The 27,314-nt window shown below is 37.3% G+C and overlaps 1 protein-coding gene across 2 annotated transcripts in view; it reads right to left on the minus strand.

The window, feature by feature from the left end:
* Positions 1 to 5,363: 5,363 nt before the first annotated feature.
* The window catches only part of zetaCOP (COPI coat complex subunit zeta), a 31,664-nt gene continuing 9,713 nt past the window's right edge, over positions 5,364 to 27,314 (minus strand). The window contains exons 1-5 of one of the 2 annotated variants that reach the window (XM_083143264.1): positions 24,116 to 24,246; positions 17,285 to 17,530; positions 14,097 to 14,230; positions 10,623 to 10,713; positions 5,364 to 5,506 (exon numbers count right to left, since the gene is read on the minus strand). In XM_083143264.1, coding sequence (XP_082999390.1) covers positions 5,459 to 5,506; positions 10,623 to 10,713; positions 14,097 to 14,230; positions 17,285 to 17,530; positions 24,116 to 24,133 — 537 coding nt within the window. In that variant the 5' untranslated portion in view covers positions 24,134 to 24,246 and the 3' untranslated portion in view covers positions 5,364 to 5,458. Of the gene's footprint in view, positions 5,507 to 10,622; positions 10,714 to 14,096; positions 14,231 to 17,284; positions 17,531 to 24,115; positions 24,247 to 27,314 lie in introns of those variants that run through there. The other variant, XM_083143265.1, reaches the window with a different exon arrangement.

Consider the following 27,314-nt stretch of genomic DNA (forward strand, 5'->3'; position numbering starts at 1 on the left):
CCTCGAAGGGTTGCAGACGTCATTGCGGCGAAAGGTGGCCCTACACGATACTGATGTGGTGCTGCGACCTGATTAACGTACTGGTATGGGGTGTCCGGTGACCAATGGCAACATAGTGTATGTGCATATCCTCAAAAGGTTTGGTGAAGAACCATATAAATTTTTGACAACTCATCTGTCTGTCCAAACTGATGATCAATATGCTACTACCTTTGTTAAGAACTAGGTGCATATTTCTGAATGCAAAAATGTGTATGTTTCATTGAATATGGTTATTGTTTATAATGATATGTGATCCAACAAGGGTTATATTTCTCTTGAAGCTTTCCTAGCGGTGAATAATGGAGAGATTCTCTTGGCATATAAATGTCATTTTTGAATAGGTTTCCCAACTACTGAATTGGCATCCTCAAGGAAGCTGGTGAATTTTAGGACTGAGCTGATACTGATGCTGATGTATCGGTATCGGATGGAATTCATCTATCGATACCAGCTGATACTTTTCCGGCATATTATTCATTCACGGGAGCCACAAAAATGCCTCACGACACTTACGCAGAGTCTAATTATACAGGAAATTATGCAAAATTCAAACTTTTATTTTTATTTTGCACAAAAAACTGTCTTTTGTGATTTCATAACATCTATTTTAATGTTCTGATGTATATCTTGAATATTCTAAAGTAAATTTCTTTGTAAATTGATGCATATAATTGGAGAATATTATTTACACCAATGCATGATCAATATTTTGAACAATTTTAATTATTGTAATTTTCAAGTATCGGTATTGCTGGAAATTGGTAAGAGTATTGGCATCGGTATCAGCTCAGCTCTAGGAAATTTATTCACAAAACATACTTTGTTGTACTGTTGTAACAGTAATGCATTACTTTTTGTACTAATTTACACAACTGAAAATACAAATATAAACCAAATTAACTAATAACTCTGCACCCCGGTTTTTGGAAGCGTATCTCAAACTGACTCGTATCCTGATAGAAAATCTCTCTTGAGATTCAAATTCATTTTTGATAGAAGAGGAAGAGGCATGAGCATTGCCATGATTGATTGGGTTTATTTTTCTTCGCTTTTCTGCCACTTTTGGCTAATCGCAAAGGTGAGGATGAGTGTTGATAAAATGAAATTGATGAAGGGACACTCACAAACACCCAGGACCCCTTGCGTCATAACATGCTGTGCTAACCACTCTGCCACGAAGGCTGGTGGGCATTGCCATGGGGTCAAACCACTGACATAAAATTGGATAGTAGAAATAATCATAAATTTTCTATTGGCAACTAATAAGTAGCATTTTATTGCACATTATATCCATAGGAGATCTACTAGATAAATCATTTCCAGCAAAACTGTATTTCTTTTTTACATCTCATACAGTTAACATAATGAAAAGTTATTCTGTTTTGTTATTTTTACAACCCTCATTCAGGAAAAATCAAAGTTTACATTGTGCAGCATCTCTCACAAAAATATCATTTTTTGAATTAAGTGGTAGAATACGAAAACATGGAAGTTCTGGACTTCCGTATTTCATGGCATAATCATTGCATCCGGTTCTTTCAGTCCAAAAATTGGTTGATAAACTTTCATCGCATAATCACATACTGGCACAGAATCTTCGACACAGATGATCACATTTTGTAACTCCATATTTCGCAACGCTAGTAAATTTTCTCAAGTGTAATATTTAGACTGTAATGCACAAAGTAATAACAACTAATATACAAACTTCTTTTTCAGATCGGAAAAAGGTATGCTAAACTGTCACAAAGAAATTGTGTGTGTCGATTTGGACTGTGTTCAATTTTTTTAACATTTAATTTTGTGCCCTGTCCATTTCCGGTTGTGTCTGATGAACCAAATTTTGTAGCATCACTAACGTATCCTTTTCTTGCATGTGTTACAAGTTTCAAGCATGAAACCTTCAAAGTTGCGAGCTGTGATCAAGCATCTATGTTTTTTTTATATATAAAATATTTATTGGTTGTGGACAAAATCCATGCACCAGTTAACAATTTATCAATTGGTATTATATACATGTATGCACATAATATTTACTCACAATTATTCCTTTCATAATAAATAGTTTCCAAATTTCATTACACTTTTACAGAATTATATTAGACATATTAAGATATTTTGTAAGAATATAGATTACCGAGGATGAAGGTGAAGTCAGTAAACAAGGCAGTGTCAGTGGCGCTTGATGTCCACTCCTGTACAATTCCTGTAAAAATGGTTTATAGAATAGTAGGCCTACCGCATTAAGTGCCAGTATTTGTCCACAAACTTTGCCAGTCAGTAAATAGTTGAAAGGTCTATCACCTCAAGAAGTCCACAAAAATATGGTGCAGACATTGGGGCATAAGGAAACTTTCATATTCCATAGTAAAGAAGTGGCATAGGGAATTCAGCCGCGGTCGTGTCATGTGAAGATGAACAACATACAGAAAGACCAACAACAGCCATTACCCAGGAAACTATCGATCGTTTGCAGCAACTAATCAACACTGATAGGAGACTCACCACTAGGACACTAGCTGACATTGTTGGCATATCAACAGTAGCATTCATACCATTTTAACTGACCACTTGGCATTAAAAAGAGTAAATTGTTGTTGGGTGCATTGAATGTAGACAGATGCTGAAAAACACTGCATTTGTAACCACAGCAGCTATCCAATCCTGTGACTTGAAAAGCTTGCAACATCCACATTAAATCCCCAGATCGGGCTCTGAGGGTCTACTACCCGTTTCCTAAACTTAATGGCTGCGTGGTAAGAAATTTCAAAATGATTCTGATGCCATGGACACTGTGGAGGTGTGGTTACGGGAGCAAAACAGAACATTTTATTCTACTAGAATTGCAGTGTTAAAAAAAAGACTGTGTAAGTGTCTGGCACTCGGATGGGACTGTGTTGAACAGTGATGATGAAATTTCCAGATACCACTACTGGAAGTGGGTCAGGGCACAAACTTATCGTACGCCCCTCGTATATTCACAAGTAATCCATGCATACTAATCTTGTACCAGACCTTAGTAACAAATTATTTTTAAGAACCGGTAATACTGGCACACTTCTTTACAAAATAAAGAAGCTTCATAACACAGTTTTTTTCTTCTTTGCAAAAAAAAATATTGGCGTAAAATCTGTGATGAAGTAACGTAGTTCCTGCATCTTATGCTCTAGATTTTGAGCAAACTCATTTTCCTTTGGTTATTGTGTTGGAATACTAATTAACTAAACTCAGGGTGGCCACTGTAGGGCAAACTTTCCAAAAATTCGAGGGTACAAACAGATGTTTTCTCTCAACGTATTATGACCTTCACACCCCCCCCCCCCCCCACCCACACACACACATACAAATATATTAACAATATAAAGGGTTTGTGTAATTCCAATGTATCCAAAAAGTCTAAATCATTGCAATTAAACGGTAAATATTTAATTTAAGGTGCAGAGTTTACATTTGCAATTTCACATTCAGACTCTAAATACATCTTCAAACACAAGTCTCAAATGTTACTGGATATACTAATCTACGAAAAATTGTTAATTGTACAAGAATTTCAAACTCAAATTTGCCAATTCAACTTCAGGATACCTTATCTTGCAATAATCTTCCTTCTGTCAGATAGATTGTTCTGCAAGGGACACTAAAAAAATAAACGGATCGAGAGAATTCAGTTTTATTTTCCACGCAGCTTTCTTTGCCTTCTTCGATAATAATGAAACAAACTGAAAAACTTGCTTCAGGGCATTAATAAATATGTATAAATTCAATGGGATTTGGAGTAATAAAAGGTGCAATTTCTCACATCTCCGGAGAAAAATTCAAGCAGAATTCATGCATAATTCCCAGAATTCAAGGAATTCCTGGTGAGTAGCCACCCTGTAAACTGTATACAATTATTGGCTATATATATATATGGATGCCATCAGTTTCCAGGGGGTTGACCCACCAGCTTGAATCTCTCCTACTGAAGACCACAAGAATATACCAGATGCGTCTATTCTTTACCTGCTAATGTGGAAGGCCTACTGCTTTTGTTGTCTTGATGACGTGGACAGAGTTTGCAGGACTAGTTCTACAGCACGTGCACGACTCCATACTACTATTACTACCATGTAGGCTCAAACAGGACTTGAACCTGGGTCTCTGGAATACCATGGCATAGCTGTACATGTATCTTGGATTTTTGTTTCTGTTGTTTTACACATGTGAGAATAGTCTTTCAGTGATACTGTAACAGGGTCCGTTCCCTTTGAATTACTGGTGATTACCAAGTATCTACCAGAGCTGAGCTGAATATTATAACATTGGCACCATTATCAAACATCAACTAGTAATTAAGATTATACATATTTGGTATAAGGGATTAAATTCCTGCTTTGAAAATAAAGGTTTTGAATAAGTGAAAAGTATTTCTACAATGTAAAACCAGTACTGTCAGTTCTGTTACAGAAGAACTACGTGGGCTATCCAGAAAGTAACTTACGTTTTGGAATAAATAAAACCAAGTGAAGGGAAACATTTTTTATTAAATACATATGAAAGTCAAGCTCTTACACTATTTTTCAACATAGTCTCTGTACAAATTGAGACACTTATCATAATGGTGCACCAGCTTATTAATTCCATCATCATAGAATTTTGCCACCTGGGACTTCACAGACTCATTCACGCCTGCCTGCAGTTCCGCATCGTTGTTGAAGCTCAGAATTTCGGTACCCATCTTGCACAAAACTTATGGTAGCCTAGCTTTTGCGTCACAATCTCATGCAACAAACTTTGTGAAATTTGAGGAAACTCAAGCAGGAGCTACGAAATTGTGAAACGGCAGTTTTCTCGAATCTTTGAATTGATTTTTGCCACCAGTTCATCAGTCACAATGCTCAGTCGGCCACTTCACTCTATATTGTGCACATTAGTGCAGCCATTTTTAAACATATTGCACCACTACCTCACTCCACTTTCACTCATTACGTCGTTTCCGTACACCTCACAAAGTTGTCGATGAATTTCAATTGCTTTGTGGTTTTTCGCCAACAAAAATCTAATCACTGACCGCCCTTCAAACTTGCGGGATTTTCGATTGCAGCACACATTTTAAACATTCACAGTGAATACAGCAGAAGCAACACGAACTGCACGCTACCACAGCAGGATGCATACTGAGTGAGGGGATGCTCTGACACCAAGATGGCTGTGTTAGCCCTGCTCCTCGCCACCAAAACGTAAGTTACTTTCTGGATAGCCCACGTATATCCCTAATTAGGCAAATAAGAAACCACAAAGACTCGTGGGATGTCATAGACACAATTAAAAGGACTAGAGTGTAACTTTTATACAATTATTTTAATTACAAAATATGATAATTTATTATACAGAAAACACCATATGTATTAACAAAAACATCCAATGGAATGATTTTTCACTTCAACAGCGACCATTTGAGCTGCTCCTTCGCCGACTGCAGCACCTAAAAGAACACAAATGCATAATTATTTCATACATTTAGAGAGAGGAAGAGGGAAGTATTGGCAAGATAGAAATGAAGTGCGGAAAACACAAACACTAAAAGGATACTGGGAAGACACTTCTGGTTTGTTAGGGTGTGCAGGGAGTTGAGATCCAAATACAGGGGCAAATGGGAAGAAGGTAACATAATCAAACCAAAAATTTGTACTCTCCGATCTATCGTCAATGAAATGTAACCAATCAACCTAGAAAATCTTGTACCTCATCCAAGCTTAGAAGATACGGCAACAAACTAAATTAGTTGTATAATAGGGCTGAGCTGATACCTAGATGCACATACTTTTGGTAAATAAAAAAGCAAAATTTCGGTACAAAAACGGAGTCAATTTCAGGTTCAAAAGTGGTAAATAAAATAAAATATCGGTGTTATAGCGGTGAAAAATTGGATGACAAGTGGTATATAAAAAGACATTTTGGTTTTAAAATTGTGAATATGATCCTAAATTTGATTTAAAAACTACACTTATTCCAGTGAATTAACATTTCACTTCTAATAGCACATTTATGTAGTTATCAGAGTATTAAGTTTATTTCTGTGTAATGGAGTCCATTTTTGCTTCTCCAATATTAAGGCGAAGAGGGACAATTACGCACCAGGCATGCATTTATTCCAATATCGTCGGAATGAGCAATGCTACTAAAAAGATCTCCGCCAGAAATGAAGAGTATGAATTTCTCCCCATGTGGCAAGTGGAAGCGGTTTCCTAAGTTCATTATCAAGCCTTATACGATTTTTGAAAAATATGATGAATTAGTATTTACCGAATCCCATGTATTCCTTATGGGACATCAACTTCAACTTCAAGTTACGGCTCATCAAATGGGAGTTTCGACTTTTCCTACTGCTATGACATAGTTCAACGTGTCCTTTTTCCGTCCATGTACTTTTCTACGTCATCGGATGTTTTATATTCCCGAGAGAATGAATAAAATAATGGTCCCATAAGCCTAGTGCATTTCTCCTTGCCTCCTACGGCCATCCTGGCAGTGTTGCCAAACCTGATGTGCATAATAGAGCTAAATTTCACCATTAACATAGCTAAAGAGGACTTTCAAGGAGCTAGATTAACGAAGGCTGCATAAAGTGCCTACTAGGGTAATTTTAGTTGTCAGAGGGGTGGGGTGGGGGTGCTTATATTACCGTTAGCTTTAAAGTGATGGCAATTTATTCTTAGTTTTCACCGCCTAGATTTGGCGGCATCACCCATCTCAATAATCCAATGATGTTAATATAAAATCGAAAATAAAGGGTTCCCGGATAACAAAATTGTCATCTTCATCTTAGCCACAGCGCTATATATAAAAATACATGGGGAGGAAAGAAGAGGTGGGTGACGCAGCCTATAGCTATACGAATATCACGTCATGTGCAAAATGTACACTCATGGCAAAAGTTGGTATTTATGGGCCGGAGCCAGTGGTGGCATCATAGTGGGGCAGAGGGCGGGTGCCACAATTCACAGTCAAACGAGTGCACGAAAGAGCCAGATCTGGCTTCAAAAGAGCGAAGTTGGCAACAATGATCAGCAGCTGTCCCAGCGAGAAAGACCTAGGGGAAATTGTCCCTCCTCGCCTTAACAGCAGAATTAATCAATTTTCTGGGAATTGCATAACTCTCAGGATAATTCCGACCTCAGAAGGTGTCGCGTCGGTGAATAAACCCTAAATTTCGTGTTTGAGTTAATTTCGCTTTTTGCAGTTAATTTCGCATTATTTCGTGACAAAACATGGTCACAAAATGCATCACTAAAACATGAAAAATTAACACTACAATGTGTTTTTTCGTCAAAAAACTGATACTGATACCACTTTGAACCAGTGTTGTCAAAGGTTCAGTAAGCCATAAATTCTAATGAGTTATATTGGGTTCCGCTGCAGGACCGGAACCTTTTTTCTTGCACAATTTAAATTCGGTACAAGTTGCATATTGTTTTCCTGGACCATATTTAAATTGATCCGGAAAAAAGGTTCCTCTACCATATTTACATTGATTATTTAAATTCAGCCAGAAATAAGGTTCCTGGACCGAACTGAAATATTTTAAACATGAAAAGGTTCTTTATGTTCTAGAACCCATTTACACTTGCTGATTTTCTCTCCTGGACAGGAATTGAATTTATTTTGAATTACTGGATCTTTTAACAACCCTGGGATTCTTAAATATCCAGGAACCCATACATTCTAAAGGCTTGTATTGGGTTCCGTAACAGGACCAGAACCTTTTTCTCTCATACAATTTAAATTTGGTCAAGTTGCCTATTGTTTCATTTCAATATAGAACTTAGACCCTATTTAAACTGATCCGGAGAAAAGGTTCCTGGACCATATTTAAAATGATCCAGAGACCTGGACCCATATTTAAATTCAGCTGGAAAAAAAGGTTCTTGGACCAAATTAAAATACTTCACAGATAAAAAGGTTCTTTATGGTCCAGAACCCATTTATGCTTACTGATTTTCTCCCCTGGACCGGAATTGAATCTATTTAAAATTGCTGGACCTTTAGCAACCCTGCTTTGAACTTATGCTGATACTCTCACCAATTCCCACTGAATACCGATACTTGCATAATACCAGTTTAAAATATCATAGGCTAGTTATCAAGACATACAAACTCATCACATCACATTCTTTTATTAACTCCCAAATAATTCTCAGCTAGCATTATAACAGTTTAAAATGTCTTGTGACATTCGGGAACTTTTTTTTCCATGTGAACTTCTCTCTAGACCAGTGGTTCTCAACCTTTTTCAGTCTTGAGACCCACCTTGAAGGATATTACACCACACGAGACTATAAGCATGTGCACCCAGTTTTCAAATTTTTCCTAACATTGAGTACTTTATGCTTGCTTAAACAAATTACACATACTTCATTCTAAAAAAGTAAATATATAATTTAAGACTATTTTTTTTCTCTAGTCTAATATCTAACTAAACACACATGCTGAAATTGAAAACAATTTATTTTTATGCGGTTAACTTTGTAATGCAAGAAGTCTCAATAGCAATGTGAAATGATGACACCTCTCGGCAACAGCATACACACCCACAAAGGTGGTTGGAAATATCAAGCGAACCCTTAAGTAGACATGCACGTGACAAATAGATAATTAAGAACTCATTGCTGTGGCCGAAACGGAATCAACAGATATCTGATTCCCTTGAGTTAAACATCAGAGAGATGCCGGTAATAAGCAATGGTAGAGCGCAAATAACAGAAATGTAGAGTTTAGACTACATACAACACGGCTTGAATTTAAACTGTTAAAACAATATATCTCGGTAATTTAAATGTAACATATTTTTAAGACACAGTAAATAAATTTTCGAGCCCAACTTCGCGACCCATAAGTCATGCCTCATAGGTTGAGAAACGATGCTCTAGACACAGAGGATGCAAAGAAATAAGTTTTTGAAATGTTGCAAGACTTTTTAAAGTGTTATAGTTACACCAAAAACTCAGTCTCTTCTTCAATTTCATGTAAACTCCATTCATTTTTCTTGTTTGGATTGATAGGACAGGGAGAAAAGTGGCAGTTATTATAATGACGTGCATCTGGCTGGTTCTCTTTATGCTCTCCCTTATTCTCAGCCATTTGCAATAAAAACAAGTCCCTGCGGTATCACATAAAAAGTCTCCCTACACAGAAGGGAAGAACACAAGAAGAAAGTGTTTAATCCACAACCATCCCTCCCCGCTTGAACATAGATAAAACAAAAATGAATTCCCAAGAACTCTGGAATCATCTGGACCAGAAACAGCCCAGCATGATTTTACCCGTAGTATATAATACATAATTGCACCCCCTTCAACAAAAAAATGTTGCCACACACAAGCATATGGAAAATAATAAACAATAACAATACACATTAATTCCTTCATTGTTGTACAGGGCATTTTGACATTACAGTGATACCCATGAGAAAGGTGATGTCAATCACATAAGTTTAAAAAATGATTGTTGAACAATGAAGTCATTAATTTCTAATGATTACACTGGTTAGTTAGATTACATGGGTTTTGATGTCTAAGATGTTTGTTGTCTGAATAATTTCAGAATGCAGAATCCAAAAATGAAATCAACTTTTTCCCATCACATCTATTTTTTTTCTCCAGAAAACAGCAATATATTAACTACCTTAATTTCACAATAAAATGTGTAGTTCCATTATTTCCCCAATAGATGGCTCCATTTAGATTAGAAATTCTTTAGTCATGGGCGAAGTTCAGCCTGTGGCTGATTGATTTTCTACAATACAAATCCTCCAATTTTGAACTATAAAGGCACATAGAATTTTAAGCATTTAATCCATCTTTACATGACACATTGGCATGAAAATTGTATGGACTTTGATTGTGTGCGTTTTATTTTCAAAAACCCCCATAAAAGTTTCCTTCACAGAATACTCAATGTTATAATATGGTGGGTTGATTGAACTTAGCGATGTGGAGAAAAATTCTGACCTAGGAAAAATCTTGACATGATCGGAAGAAATTTACGTCATTTCAGTGATCAGTATTTAAAATACATCCAGAATCACTTATTGATTTGGAAACAACCGAATTTTCCATTGCAAAAATTTATTTTGTTGCGTTACGTAATAGACATAATGTAATGGCAAATATGAGAATTTTGATTGTGAAATTGTGAAAAATCCCGACGTGATGGGTAAAAATGGATGTCATTTCTGTGATCAGTATCCAAAATACTTCCAGAATCAAATATTGGTTTCAAAACTTCCGATTTTTATCTTCAAAATGTCAAAATGTCTTCTTCCTTGTAAGTCCAGATAGCTTTAAGGAAAACACTTGCGTACCAAGGAATTTGTATGCAAAACAAATTTTGTACACAAGAAATGTAGTTGTGTATTCTTTACACATCACACCTACAACATCTAGGAAGTTATCAAATTTTCATAAAGCAAAAGAGTAGAAGAAGGGTATACAATATATGGTGGTTAGGCATCGTCTCACTTATAACTGTTGTCTACAAACCACTGACTTTTGGTATCGTGAAATTATGCACTGAAGAAGAAGAAGAAGAAAAGAACCTACCTGTGCCACGGTTTGCTCTCCAAGAGGAATGTCATCCGTCCTCAAGGCAACTCTTTGCACTACTAACGAAGGATCTGCTTCCAGAATAATCCTGCAAAATAAAATATGAAAGCAAATGCAGACACCTTTACATTCTTGTATCACAGAAATATTTAGAACCTAGTCTTAATCAGGAATCTTTAAGGATTCCTGAAAATCAGACCTAAAAGTACTTAATAACTTAATAAACACTTGTCAAAATTGTTTTGCTCACAAAAGTTCAGACTATATAAGTATTCAGCACAGACATGGAAGAAAAACCACAAGTTAAAAGGAAAGGAATGCCAACAATATTTTCATGGATAAGGTAAAAGAAAAGTACCTAGATGCCCAATTCCTATGCTTCTTCTGGTCAGAAGGTAAGCACTTTCACATTCCAGTTACATACATGAAGTGAATCAGAAGTTATAACGTTTGCCTTGAAGTTCATTTTAAGCTCCGGACTGAACCTACAGGTCGGACCTCTGTCTCGTGTGCCTGTATTCTTGTTTAAGCCGGTGCCTTTTCAAGCGCGTGCTTTTCAAACTTGCCGCGAAGTACAAAAAAAACCTGAGAACTAATTTTCGTAGACAGATAAAATTCGTTTTGTTTTCTTTCTTCAAGACAGGGATTTTGGCGGAGGTAAAATTTATACATGGTGCATAGAAGAAAATTGATTTTTTCTTTTAAATTTGCCCCTTCCCCTCAATAGACCAAAACGAATTAAAAAATGTGTGTAGTTTTGTTGAAATCATACTGATACTTCTTGAGGAAAAAATAATAACATTATATAAAGTGCAGGTTGCCAGCTTCAGGAGAATGTCAGGAATTTTGCTTTTAGCATCAGCCCTATGGATGCTGGATGGACCAAATTCGGAGGGAAGCATGGCAAAAGATATGTAATGCACGTGCTGCAACCTTAAAATTTTTTTTAAAAAAATGCAGAGTTTGGAAATTTTGCGTAATTACGGAAAATTTCGAACTTTGGGCCTTTGCCCCTTCTTGCCCCCCCCCCCCCCCCCTTGGATCCTTAATTTTCGGATGTTACTTAAATAATTGCTGCCACCTGCTAACACTTGGTCGGGGCAAATTTCAACAATCAGGCCTTTGCCACCCGTGTCCCTTCTGAATCCATAATTGTTGGATGTTGCTTAAAATGTTGGTGTTTACTCATTCTTGATGGTAGAATTTCAAGTTTTCCAAAAGATAGAGTAGTTTGGAAGTTGGAGCCACTTTTATAAATCTATCCCATAATTAAAAGGTGGTAACAAAGGCAAAGGGAAAATAAGGACTTTTTAAAACTTCACTTGTTAATAGTACATGTAGTAACAATGGATATATTGCTTTGTAATTGGAGTATGTCATATCTTCATATTTATACTAAAGATCAAAAATCACAGAACTGAAACATCATGTGTAGTTTTCAAGAAATGGTGCATTAAATGCTGCCACGTGCTGCAATCGAAATATTGACCAGTTTTGACCCGTCCTGCTACTCAAGGTTAAAATAGGATTCAAACCACGGTGTCTCTCCAGCAGGGTCACGTGAGGAAGCTCAAATTCAGCGAGTCATAAAATTAAGCAAATTACCTTCCTTGATAAAGCTATCTCCACCCAGAAGCCCCTTGCAAACCTCTGAAGGTATCAAACAACCTTCAATAATTTCACTCCTCCAGTTTCCACTCTTACCACACTCTTGATCTCAACACATCCTAACTCAACTACTACAATCTGTTTCTTGTATTCTTATTACAGTAAAACCTCGATTTTATATTTTTCAAGACCAATGTTAAAACTTAAAATACAGGAAAATGTGTTAATTGGGAAAGTTTTAGAACATTTTGCTGTATGGGATCATGATATTGAATGTATATTGTGAGAAAATGTAAAACCAGGAAACAATCGATGTTCCACTGGATTTTAAATCATATTTCTCTACCACTTTTGGCTAATCATGACAATGGAGATGAATAATGATTAGATGAAGGGATGATGAAGATTAGATGCTCAATGCAAAACTTAATTGATAACAGCTTCATGATCATCATGATGACAGCTAGTGTTTTTTTGAGGAACCCCAAGAGATGGAAATCGCTGGTTGCTAAATCTGGGTTAAAGGCGTACGTACGTTCCACACGTTCCCTCCAAACATGTCACCACAAACGTGAGTTTGTTTGGCCCGCGTGCAGGCAGGCATTGTCATCCAAGAAGAATGATACCTTTCCTTGGAAGACCAGGACAAAGACTTTTAACGTCAGACACTATACAGCCATTCCTTTATTCTGCGTCTGTAGCTGATTCTTTTGCATACAGAGACAGCACAACCCTCCCCCCATCCCACATTCAACAGACTCCATTTAACTCACCTTGGCATATAGTGATAGTGATCTCACGTTTGAGCTGCTTTTGCTTCACTGATGCTGTGATCTACTGAATAAACACTCAACCTAAATTTCAAATGGTTTTCACACTGTGTGGATTTGTAATGTATCCCCTTGTACATCATTTCATCTTCTTTAGCGAGTGTTGCTTAAAGAATTTCTACCACTTCATCGCGAATGCAATGGTAACCGTAACAACACATAAATAAGCAAAACAACAGAATACAATGAAATAAAATTCAAGTCAATATGTGTGCAACTGAGACTAAGAAAACGGTATACCCTTGACCCTCTGTACCGCCTGGAGAATGTGAAATGTTTTATGAAGACTTTGTTGTTCATGAACGTTTTCAGTTGACTTTAGCTCGCGGAAATGTGTTCTTGTGAAGTAAAGTACATCTGTTACCTTAGCGTGTTACTTTACCATGCAGCAGAACAACCCGAAGGCTTTGCACAAGTGAATATAGCACCCAAAACGACTTTCCACAACAGCAGCTATAATTTTACGTAGTAAGGTTAGGATTGTTAGGTTTGGTACTGGTAGTTATTTTCGACGCGTTCTTTCGCTATTTCAGTGTGCATACAAACAGTTTTTACTAACAAAAAGCGGCAAAAATACTCTGAAATTGCCGGTTTTAACTTACATTGGCCATTCTTTGGCATAAAAATATATCGGTTATTTGTGCTTTCCTAAAGCTGGAACCACTTTTACATTGCATAAAACTTTGAAATCTGTCAATTAAAAGAAAATTCGACATAATTCTCAAGGAGGTACAGTGGGTAAATGGCCCCAAGAAAACTAATACATACTCACATTCACTTTGCATTTTGGTGACTTTTTAAATGTTTAATTTCATCATCTTCTGGTGCCTATTTTACAAGTTTTAATGCTTATAAATCTGGACTGTAATAATTACTAAAGTGAATGGTGGTAATTATGTATGGTGTTAGGTGAAGCCGTTGGATGAATGGATATAATAGTAATAACGGAAAATAATCACAGTTATTACAATACAAAAAAGAAATATAAAGCAAACAACGGCTACTATCAATTAACAATAACTAAATCAATTACCCGCCATCACAAATTTCATCCAATGCCAACATGACTATGTCCAAATTCTCCAACAGTACCCTCTTCTCAACATTCTTCCTCAAAATCTGGCTCACAGAATCATACAAGCAATTCAGCACGCTCATGAGGATCAGCTGGAAATAAAAAAATACATGTTTCATCACTTGGAAGGAGTATACAATATTGTAATGTATTACAGATTAAGTAAACCACTGTCTTGTGAGCCCTGGGGATATCAGTAGTCAGAGCTCAGAGTAGAACCAGCAAATATTGTTTTTATTTAGTATTTTTGTCCTTTGAAGAGGACATTTTATAGTGTTTTTGAACATTTTTGTTGTGTTTGCTTCCCATCTCCAAAAATTCTACAATTACATCTATCATCTTTTATTTTGGTTAAGTGGAGAGAGGGAGAAGGCATTTTCTTAGTACTGGTCGTTGATATCAACAGATAAAGGAAATTCAATTAAAAAATACAATAGCACTAAACTGCCCCCTTTCTTTCAGCCTTAGTAGATTAAACCACTAAATTTCTGGTTGGGTCAAATTATCAACTACTTTCTGAAATACTGCTCTACCAGTACCAGAAATACTACCGGAGAAAAACTCTCCAATACTCACTGGTTTTGTTCTAATTGACTACCCACAACCTCAAGGAAAAAAATAAACAAATAATCATCGTAATTAACTCTGATAAACTTCGTAACGACCCTGCGTGGTCGCCACATTTAACGACCCTGCGAGGTCGCAATATTGTATTTTATAAAAAAGAAGGTATGGATGAAGAATGCATGCTAAATGTTTAAATGTCTTAACGGATCCACCTCTACGGTTATTAGTTTTGCTTATTATTATTTGACCCTGCGTGGTCGCTGTATTCTGTAAATGTTAACGGGTTCACCTCTACGTTTATTAACTTCGCTCATTATTAGACCCTGCGTGGTCGTTGAATTTGGTAAATGTTATCATTTATTGTCATTTACACTGTTCAACTCGATGTTTAGGATTGCAGAGTCCTGCGAGGCTCATTATTAATTGTATTGTCTGAATGCACACAGTTTTAGTTTATATTGACACGTGCAACTAGTGATTTTCCCACTAGTGTTTTCTTAATGTCACTTCTTGGATGTTTTTCAGTACGACGGTTGCAATATGTAAAAAAATGAGTTAGCAACGCGTACTTGTAGTTACTATTTTCACCACCCATGCGCCACCGCGAGTATAAAGCCAGCGCAGGGAGGCCCAGAGTTCAGTTTGCTTTCAGGTCGGCTCACAATAGGATCTCTCTTGTCAATGCGCCTGGAAGAAGGATCACTCCGCTCTTGCGAGAGGCCAAGCACCCAAGAGAAGCCGCACTCCGCCTTCCAGCGAGAGAGGTTGAACTCTGCCTTTGACAAGAGAACCCACTCCACTTCCGAGTGAGAGATACCCCACTCTGCTTATTGGCGAGAGAGAACAACTCCACTTTAGAGTGAGAGGACCCGCTCCGCTTGCTGCGAGAGGTTTCCTTCCCCTATCAACCTGCGGCACCCCGCCAGAGAAGTGTGGCGTTGGGTTTCCAGACAACCTACTCTCTCTTTCAGGGGAAACCGTGATGACTGCGGCTACCAGGCCCTAAATAAAATTAGGTCCCCATACTCCCCATTGGCGCCTCACTGCGAGGAATGAATTGGATGTTCCCTGCTCCCCCCTTATCTCTTCGAGTCTAAACGTGGTACAGGTAAATGCACGTGAGTGGTAAGGGTAAAGGTAAAGACACGTGTGTAAGTGTGCTAACGGACATCCTTGTGATATGATTATAATAAACTGTTACATCTATATATAAACCTGGTTTAGTCTTTCTTTACACCCAGCAAGCCCTGAGATATTTCTGAGTCTTTGTACTACGACTGAATCAGTTAGCACATATGGGTAAACTTTTGCCAACCACCCAACTGCAGTTTTTAGCACGTTGAATGCAGCCAGTACCAGTACTCCTGCGCCGTGGTGCTGAGCACTGCGTGGGTGGACGTTGCAACTTACTTTTCATTTCTCCGCGTAAATGTTTTTTTCGCGATCGATTTCGCCACCCATCTGGTGGCTTCGTCAGGCGTGTACTGTCTTGCTGCAGGCGGCGTGGTTCCTTCTTCTTCCGCTTGTGCTCGTGACTGCACTAGTTAATGCAGTCCTTTCACTTTCTGCCGTTCCCGTGTGGGCATAATGTTTCCTTGGGGTTTTGGCACTGTAAGCGGAGGTTCCCGCTCTCGTTGTCTGCTTTCGTGGAGCGGCACTTCTCGCATGCACACGTGGGCTTTTATGCCACCTGCAGCAAGGCAGTACATGCATAACAAAGCCACCAAATGGGTGGTGAAATCGATCGCGAAAAAATGAAAACTAAGTTTATCACAGTTAATTATCTATCTCCGCGTAACCGCCAAACAGGTATCTTTAGATACAACAACAACCATATTACAATATTCCATTATATCAAATTCCAAACCATTCATAAATTAATAGGAAAGACTTAGTTCTGGATACCAGAATACCCTTGACGAGCATTTATAGGTTAACATTAAAACTTTTACATATATATATATTTCCATTTTTCACGTGTGTGCTTTAAAACCACACAGCAATCTCCACTTTCGTTTGAGAGTTGGCAGTGGTCTTACTCTTCTTGGCATGACTATATATGACACTTTTGTCATTTATGAAAAATTTAAGTTTACATTTTGATCTCTAATGTAAATTTTGGAGTCCTTTTTTGAAAAATGTTAAGTTGAAAATGATTTTAAGGTGGACATCTTTATAAAAATTAGTAATCACCTTCCGAGGCTAAATGATAACCAATTTGCTAGGCTACAGCCCTTTCTAAATTAATGAAACCCAACTAAATCTTTATCAAAGTTAATGTACCCAATTGTACAATCACATAATATAAATTTACAAAAATTCTGACAAATCTAAATAGAAAGAAAACAAAATTAAGAGGTAATGATTTATGAGAAAATTGCAGTTAATTTTTCTTCAAGTTTTCTCACCCTGATTTTGTAAGATTTCAAATCATGTAGCATAAAGGATTTATTAGCCATTGTATCAACTAAAATAAAAATGCAAGAAACTGAATAACATATTTCCAATAAATCAGCACTTCGAGTACCTGATGAAAGCATTGAAACTCAACCCTAATAGCTCCAGAAAGCCGTACTAACCTCATTTTCATGTGAGCTCCCCATAACATAGAAGAAGAGATCTACGTTGCTGCGATACACACATGTCAGTCCATCCAACATTATAATTTCGGCATTGGCTCTGTGGGTCTTATTAAAGAGGTTCTTTTCAAATGTCTTTTGTTCCTTCGATGTGGGGAACACATTTTTGTCATAGTATTTGGCCAAAATCCTATTCCCATCGTTGTCCAGGATGGCCATACCTTTCATTGTGTATAACGTTGGTTCCTGCAAGAAAAAAAACAAGTGTGACATTGTAATTTAATTTGACAGTATACCTCAATACAGCATTTATACTTAAATTAGATTAAACACATTCTGTTTTGCTGTGGATAGAAAATTGCATAAGAGCAATAAACCTGGCCCTCATAATCTAACCATGCAAGCATTATTACAAGTAGGTTTAACAGCAATTGTAAAAATAACACATGAGAGGAGGATAATATTTTATATGGAATGTGTATGTACTTTGGTACCCTTGACCCTCTGTACCTCCTCAAGAAAGTGAAATATATTGCATGGTTTATGAACGTTTTCAGTTATTTTTAGCCCGTAAAAATATGTTATTGTGAAGTAAAGTACATCTGTTGCCTTAGTGTGAAGCAGAACAGCCCGAGGCTTCGTACAAGTGAATACAGCACTCAACACAATATTCCACAACAGCATTGCCTATAGTTTTATAAATGTATTATAAAATAAAGTCAAACACGAAGGACTGAAAACTTATGAAACCAAAATAGAAGTGAAATTATAGTTAAGAGTGTTAGATTTATTGATGTTTGTAATTTTATGTTGTCAGTAATGAGTTGGTGTTTTAAGTCCACTTTATGCACAGTAAGGCTAATTGGGACTGGACCTAGAGTTTAAAGTGGGATCCAAACCACTATGTGCCTCCACCGGGTTTTTAGTCGTTAGGACAGGACTGTTAGGTTTGGTGCTGATAGCAATTTTTGACATTTTTGTTAAGTCAGGAGCACTATGTTTGATGGTGTGATATTTTGCAAGTGTTCTTTAGCTATTTGATTGCGCATACAATCAGTTTTTACTAACAAAAAGCAGTGAAAGTACTTATTAGGTAACTATATATTCCAGCCTCTTGGGCGAAGTGGTTAGCATAGTGCGCTATGATGCCAGGGGTCCCAAGTTCGAATCCCGGCCTGGGTGTTTGTGAGTGTCCCTTCATCAATTTTGTTCTATCAAGACTCATCTTCACAATTACCCAAAAGTGAAGTAAAATAAAGGAAATGAATCAATTAAGATGCCTATGCTATTATGTTCAACATTTTGTCAGTGTGTTTAAGTTAAAGAACTTGCACTAACCACAAAGATAAAATGGAGACAAAGAGCAGTTAACCTAGCTACCTCACCTATACAGCATGGTTTGAAGATACACAGCCTAATTACTTAACAAGCAGTGCAAAAATAAAAATATCTTGCAAGAAAACATATATGTTTTATAATAGTTCTCCCAGCTGAAGTTCCGATTGTATAATTCCAAATTTATCATAGTACACAGGCATTTTTACAGGGTTCAATTTCCAATTACGTCTGTTAACACATACTTTAGAGACTTAGTGTTCACTTACTGCATGTTTTCTAGAGAACGATTTTTCCCTTACATATACTCCTATGTGATTCTTTGTTTGCAACAGCCATTCATTTATTGTCGTCTTGGATACACACTGCTGCTGCCATGTACTTCACGTGCGTGGGGTGTGAAGGGATATTTTGCTGCTAAATGCTTTCTTTGTTAGGTTAGGTAGGTCAGGTATAGAGTTCTTAGAGAGACTGCACACAGAAGAGAAGAGAGACAACACGCTTGGAAGCGAACCCTCAGTAATCAATGCAACCTTTCGAACCGAAGAGACATGGCAAGCTGCACATGTCGCTTGTGTTTCTCGGACTGGGCCGTTTTCTCAATACCGTGCATGGTGTTGCCTCAGTTTGATGTTCGCGCATGAGCAGTGGTGCTTCACTCTAACGAGCCATATTTAAACTCTAGAAGAGAGCCCAACCAGAGGCCTTACAACATGTTTGAAGCTCTAATTTGTTGTTTAGGTATTCACTTTATTCACGCTGGAAAGTATAGCGTATACAGTTTGAGGTCAGTGCAAATGATTTCTCCATTTCTTCATACACAAAATGCCTCACTTGAGTTTTAATAACTTGCACACATTTTACATGATTTACATCAAAAATGTATCTTCTTACATTTTTTCTGGTGACTAATAAACTGATTAAATTATTAAATCAGTATCATTATACGAAAGTAGCAAAGAAACAAGTGTCACTTGCTGCATATTGCATGTCACGTGTCTCTTGGGTGTGAAATCTCCCTTAGCATTAATAAAATATCCCTAAACCCTCTTGTCGTTAGGTTAGGTGGGTGAGGTTTAGAGTTCAGCATTAAAATAATGTCCCTAAGTGCTTTAAACACTTGATCATGTATTTTTTTTTTGTAAGCCTCAGAGGAATATATGCAAAAACTCATGTCTGAGTCAACCGGAAACAAGAACGCCTGCTTGTGCTAGCTACATTTCAAATCATAATTCCCCCTATAATAATACTTAGTGGAGCTTTTAACTAATCAGTTGCTCCAAATTTCGAACTTACTATCACAACCGTTTCCACTATTCTAAAGGTCTTCCTAATACTCATACAACCTGTGAAAAATCATTACACAGAAAAGTTACCAAAATCCCCAGACACGGATGAGTCATGAGACGCAGTGAAAATCGCCCCTGAGCTAGGGTCACCGGTAACGGTTCTGATTGTTTTATGATTTCTCCTAGCACAAAGACTAATTATTGTTGAATTTTGGAAATAATTGTCACACGAAATTTGAACCTTCTTTAAAGTAATGAGCACTGTTTGGACTCGAAAACAAGTTATTTATGTTGAAAAAAACAACTTGAAAATGACCTTACGCACTTCTCATGGACAAGATATTCTCAGTCGACAAGCGACAGTAAATATCCTAGAAGCATGGGAATGAATGTAGAAGTAAATTGGAACCTTAGTATAATGCATTTATGGACTTTATGTTAATACTAAGGGAACCAAACCTAACCTAACCACGAAAGCATATATTGAACACAATATTTAATATTCGCTAAAACTCCGCAGTATGTGTTAACAGACATACATCAAAATCGAACCATGTAAAAATTGCACTCATAGCATGATGAAATCGCAATATAACAAAAGGAACTTGGGCCGGCTCACCTCCTGGTGAAGGCAGTCAGTATTAAATAGGACGGTAAAGGTAGCAAATGTTTAATGATTTTTTTCAAAATTTCATAGGAGAAAGACTAAGAATTGCAGAATTGTATAAATGATTGCTACAGTATATCTGAACCTTAGTTAAAGTAATTACCACTGTTTGGACTTCCGAAGAGTGCAATTTATGGTGGGGGGGAGGGGGTGTGTGAAAAGTACCTTGTGCAAGCATCCACGCTTCCCATCTACAAGGCATTTTTTGTTCACTGCACAATCGACCCTTGTGTTTTACCGTTTGAAAGTAAAAAAAAAATATTGTGCACTAATAGTACGTATTTAACACTTTGAATTGCCACTGTGCATTTCTTAATTTGAAGTTACATTTCTATAAAATAATAAAAAAAATACTACTACATTACTTGTCATAGCTGGTTTCCTTGAACTTAATCCATGTTGTAAACACACAGTATTGTCAGGTCGAACTTATATATGCAAATTTCCACTAGAATTCAACTTTTCCAAAATCATATTTTAATTCGTATTTTTTCATGTTTTCATTCAAAGGGACTCTACAGAAAAAGGCAGGGCAGCGGTAGGTCAATTACCCCAGGGGCGGAGCCTGGAATCAGGGGGCAATTAATACTACTTTTTCTTCCACTTCCATTGTTTCCTCACCTTCAATTTTACATTTCTGGAATCCTTGATGCATTCCCTTTCCAATGATGTATCAAACATATTTCTATTAAGAAGGGTTGATTCGACATCCTTACCAAGAGAAAGTACTGCAGAATAGTGGAAATGATAGTGAAAGTAAATTTGAGGTTTTCTGAAAGTAATTAGCACTGTTTGCAGTTCCAAGAAGTTCTATTTATCGGCAAAAAGAAAATGTAAAAGATATCTTATGCAAATATTCCAGCTTCACATCAACAAGGTATTCTACTGACTACAGATGACAGGAGGCTCGAAAGGATTGAGACCAGCTGTTGAAAGCATTAGGGAAATTATTGTAATGTTAATTTTCCTATACCTGGCCTGCCTTACCTAACCACAAAGGCATTTAGAGATGTTATTTGTGTACTAAGAGCCTTAAACCTGATTCGCCTAATTTAACTACAAAATACCTTAGCATCACACACGTGACCTAGATGGCAGCAACAGTCCATAACCAAGACTACATATAGGAGTATACGGAAGCGACAAATCATTCTGGAAGCGAACACGCATACGTAATCGTTAAAACTTTGGGTAAAATTTAAGTATCCCCGAAACGTATTTCTTCAATCTTAGAGGAGAAAGTTCTTACCGAAAAGAGCTTCTGTATACTCTACGAAGGTCTCGGAAGTGTTTTTTGCCCTCGCTGAATGAATTTTCATGGAAAACCATCTATTTTTCAACATTAATGTCTCTCCGATGCACAAAACCTGTTCCATTCATGTCCTTCTACTACGTGAACCAAATTTTGCATGCGCTTGATGACGTAACAACCGCTCAGTGTTTCCAAACACGCGGTTTCCCTACTGTGTAACAGTAGTATAACGTAAATGAACGTGCATGTAACTGTGGGGCTATTTATGAATGGTTCGTGGGGCTATTTATGAATGGTTCGTGGAGCTTTCCGTGAATGGTTCGTCAGGCTGGTACTAGTTTACTATCCTTCGGACACATTTATTTATTTTCACAGAAGAAACTACTTACTGTAAAAAGTTCCTGTAGCATTGTCGAACATCGGGAAGGTGTTTTGTGTGATGTGGGAATGTTTCATAGCTGAAATTCATGTTGTTTGTTGAAAATTAATTCTCCGACGGAGAATAGCTAGCCCCACGAACCATTGGCGCGTGGATAGGTTAGTTCTGTTAGGTTAGGAAACGTAGTTAAAATTTGGTGTCGTGTTAGTATCAGGATCTAGAAATTGGAAATAAGTGAGAACCATTGACGCTAGCCCCACAAACCATTGGCGCTAGCCCCACGAACCATTGACCCTAGCCTCACGAACCATTGACGCTAGCCCCACGAACCATTGACGCTAGCCCCACGAACCATTGGCACGTGGTTAGGTTAGGCAAACATAGTTAAAATTTGGTGTTGTGGTAGTATCAGGAATATATATATTTGGGTATAATTTAACAATACAGGGAATTTCTCCAATTTGTTTGAATTTTCGGTTACTTACTAATTTGGGTCTCCTAATCACGAATCTGCACTTAAAATTTGGCACTCACGTATAAATTTGGCGCTTATTTGGGGCAGGTGAATCCGGCCACTTTCTAACATGCCCTTAACAGGGAGTCTATAGATATAGGCGGGAAGCCGGAGCGGAGCGGAGGCGGGGCCGCGATAGCGGTTGGGGGCGGTAGGTCGATTACCCCAGGGGCGGAGCCCGGAACCGGCGGGAAATTCGGAAATCGAGGGTGTGGAAATAAGAACTTAATTTCGATTATTTTGCTATTTCCACACGTGAGCGCCAAATTTTGACTGCAGATTCGTGATTAGGGGGCCAAAATTAGTGAGTATGCCGAATTTCAAACAAAATGGAGAAATTCCCTGTATTGTAAAATCGCTCCGCTTTTTTTGCAATTTCTAGATGTTCTACACTTTCAGGAATGTTCCGCGAAGCAGATACGTAAGTACGAATGTCAAAAATTGACGAAACGAAAAAATTAGAGGTGTCCGAAGGATAGTAAATTTTTTACCTGTATGGGCTTCGCGGAACATTTCTGAAGGTGTATCAACGTTGTTTTGATGAAATTAATTGCAATTTTTCACATTACCAGTACGTCTTTCTGATAGGTCTTTTCGCTTGCCTGAGACGAACTAACCTAACCACGTGCCAATGGTTCACAATTATTTCCAATTTCTAGATCCTGATACTAACACGACACCAAATTTTAACTATGTTTCCTAACCTAACCACGTGCCAATGGTTCGTGGGGCTAGCGCCAATGGTTCGCAATTATTTCCAATTTCTAGATCCTGATACTAACACGACACCAAATTTTAACTATGTTTCCTAACCTAACAGAACTAACCTATCCACGCGCCAATAGTTCGTGGGGCTAGCTATTCTCCGTCGGAGAATTAATTTTCAACAAACAACATGAATTTCAGCTATGAAACATTCCCACATCACACAAAACACCTTCCCGATGTTCGACAATGCTACAGGAACTTATTACGGTAAGTAGTTTCTTCTGTAAAAATAAATAAATGTGTCCGAAGGATAGTAAACAAGTACCTTAACATTTAATAAACTTTTAAGTATGTGTTAACAAAGATAAATAGAAATCGAACCATGAAAAAATGCCTGCGTACCATGAAGTCACTTTTTTCCGATTACAATACCTCAATGTAATGTTTTTTGATTGCCGTATACTTTGAGGTTGAAAACTGAAGTTGTCACTTTTTTCCTTTCTTCACGTTTCACTTAATTTTTGTAACTTTGGTACTTGCTTTCGGTTACAGTTAGTACAAGGCAAATTAGTCTGTACAAGTTCAATGCAAGCTGGTAATTTTGGCCAAGATTCTAGTGAATCAAGCTTCCCATCTTCGACTTTAATGTATTTTCACAATAAATTTTCGGTTCACTTTGAAACTTACCAATAACAAGCCTTCCATTTCCAATAATTTTATATTCCACGACAACTTAAAACACGTCACCAGACGAGACGACAGCGATGAAAAACTACGTCACTGGTTTGCTTCAAGGAATGGACGTGTTAAGCGTGACGTATTTCCGGAAACCGTTACCATGGCAATCGCCATCTTGTTTCTAAACTACTTGCGTACTTACAGCGAGAAAGATGGTAATGTGTTTTGTTCCCGATTGCGACCACTATAGCGAACGCAATACATGTAAATTCTTAAGATTTCCCACAGAAGAAGGTTTGAAGAAAAAGTGGATTAAGTCTATAAGGTAAGAAATATACCTATAATTTTTAACAAGCAGATTTGTATTTGCGTTTATCTTGTTTTGTTTGCCTTAATTCTCACGTGCGAATTATTATTTACTTCTTTGTATTGAATTCTTATTGTGTATTGTGTGTGAGAGAATGCCTTAGATAACTTTAATGAGGCCAGTAATGTTACTTTAAATATATGCCCACACGACATATGGCTGAAATTCTCCATTCTTAAGTAGAAATGAAAATTTCCAGTTTGTTAAACGTGAATAGAACAACTGTTTTACGTGATGCATGGTGTATACAATCGGCCTCAAATGCGCAAGAAAATAGGTTTAGGTGCAATTATCATGGTGTTTTATTCTTCTCTCTGGTTTTTGTAGTGAAGTGTTTAACGTACATTGATACATTTTATATCTTTTTACAGAAGAGCAGACAGGACACCTTCAAGGAGTTCCCTTATTTGTAGTTGCCATTTTGTAGGGGAAAATAGAAAAAATGGACCTACAATTTTCAAAAGGAATGCTTCTAAGTATATGACATTCGAATCTCCGGAAAAAAGGAAAGTTAAAAGGTACGTTCAGACATACACATATATGCTACTATATATTTATGAATGTGTGTATATAGAGTAGCAAAAACGATTTTTTTTCCTACAAAAAAACTGCTTTTTCTTTGGAAAAGACGGAAAGTTGGTGTTTTGCCAATTGCAGCTAATCTATTTCACTTACAGTTTCTGTTTGACTTAGAAGTTTGTGATGTCAGATTTTGCAACTAGCTAAATAATTTTACATGGTGTAACATCCAAAAGACAGATGTTGTCCATTGTTTCTTGCTACTAACTTGTGTCTGTACCCAATGGCATAGGAGTGAGTAATGTTGTGCAATCAAGAGGTACCAGGTTCAATTTGGTACTACTTTACTATACCAGAGACACCTATCAATGATTTATTTCACAATTTTTTACATTGGTAATGTACTATTCTGCATTGTGGAACGTTTCTCTAGGTGAAATAATGAATTTCTAACGAAAACAATGTCTATTTCTTACATTAACGAGTACTTACTGTTGTTCCTTATTTCCCACAAACCATCCAGGGATAGCCCCAAAAACCATTGACATTAGCCCGAAAATTCACGATAGCCCCACAAACCACCACGGGAACGAGGTATGCCTACTAGGTTAGGTTAGGCTTGTTAGGTTAGGTTGCATTAGCACTCCTTTCGTTCAATTTAGCATATACGGACAATACGAGAGCGTATTGTGCTCTCGTGCAGAAAGCAAATGGCGGCAACAGCAATAGTGGGTCGGAAATAGATTTTCGTAGAAAACCACATGCATTCGCATTAAAATGGATCAAAACTACATTCCCGAACATCAACAACGCTACAGAAAATGATTGCGGAAGTACTTTCTCCTGTAAATTTGAAGAAATCCATCTTCAGTATAGTAAAGTGTTACCAATATTTACTATCCTTCGGACACCTATAAATTCTTCGTTTCGTCAATTTTTGACATTCGTACTTACCTATCTGCTTTGCGGAACATTCCATGAATGGTTCTTGGGGCTATCCATCCCGAAATCGGTGGGAAATTTAAAGTAAAAAATATTGTCGTTTGAAATTTTTGAGTCGTAATTTCCCAAAGATTCCGGGCTCTGCCCCTGGGGTAATTGACCTACCGCCCCCAACTGCTAACGTGGCCCTGCCTCCGCTCCGGCTCCCCGGCTTTTTCTATAGACTCCCTGTTAAAGGCATGTTAGAAATTGGCCGGAGTCGCCTGCCCCCAAATGTGCCCCAAACTTTTAAATTTGAAGAAATCCGTTTCCAGGATACGAAAAACTTACCTGAATTTCACACAAAACACCTTCCCGATGTTAGACAATACTACAGAAATGAAGAAATCTGGCCGAAGGATAGTAAACTAGTACCGTGTTTTCCAACCTTCTTCACCGAAAAATACCTACTATCGTGTTCGTCACGTGTGCAAATTGTCCATTATGCACGGGTAGCTGACTGATAGCTCCACGAACCATTCCTATAAGGTTATGTTAGGTTTGGTTAGGTTAGGCAAGCATAGTTAGAAAAAAGGGGGGTTGGAAACACTGGCATGATTTCCCGGGCAAATAGATACCACGATAAAAGAAAATACCTCAACTAAAGTTGGAAACCTTAGAGAAACTAATTTCCGTAAGTAGTTTCTTCTGTAAAAATGAAGAAATGTGTCTCCAATGTATGAAACTGTTACCGAAAAATGCAATCTCTGAAAATCATCTATTTTAAAAATAATTAGTTGCATGACCATTTTAGACAATTTTCATTTGTAGTACATATGCTTGTACATGCTTATGTTTTCAGATTTTGGAACCAGTGTAAAAAAAAAAAATCCCTTTAGTTCTATGTCTGTTTTCCAACGTGGCAGGTATCATTTTTTGCTCGCATAGCTGTTTATGGAAAACCTTAATATCTCGGAAACCATTAGAGATGGAGACCTGAAATAAAATTAATTTTATATCTATTGAGGCATACTTTGTGAGATGTTTGAGTAGGTTTACTCAAAATCACTTCTGTACTGCTAAAATTTAGGTGGAAATTTTATAACAACTGTTAAAATTTTAATTTTTAGGCCAGAATATTTTACTTATAGAGTTTAGTCTGAGGCTTGATTTTTTTTTTATGTAAGTGCAGGATATCTGCAAATACAAAAAAATAATTCCTTAGAAACGCAACCGTGTTTGCAGCATGAACTCCAACATTGCAGTTCGTGGAATTTTTTATTTGAACGGTAGTTATAAGAAAACTGTGTAAATTGAAGAAGCAGTGCAATAGGCATCAGAAAAGAGTGGTTGTGCAATGAAGAAGCACTTGGAGATTTTTGAAATAGCAGTTTCTTGTAC

The sequence above is a fragment of the Lepisma saccharinum genome, chromosome 21 (assembly GCF_977018435.1).
Source record: "Lepisma saccharinum chromosome 21, izLepSacc3.1, whole genome shotgun sequence".
NCBI lineage: Eukaryota > Metazoa > Arthropoda > Insecta > Zygentoma > Lepismatidae > Lepisma > Lepisma saccharinum.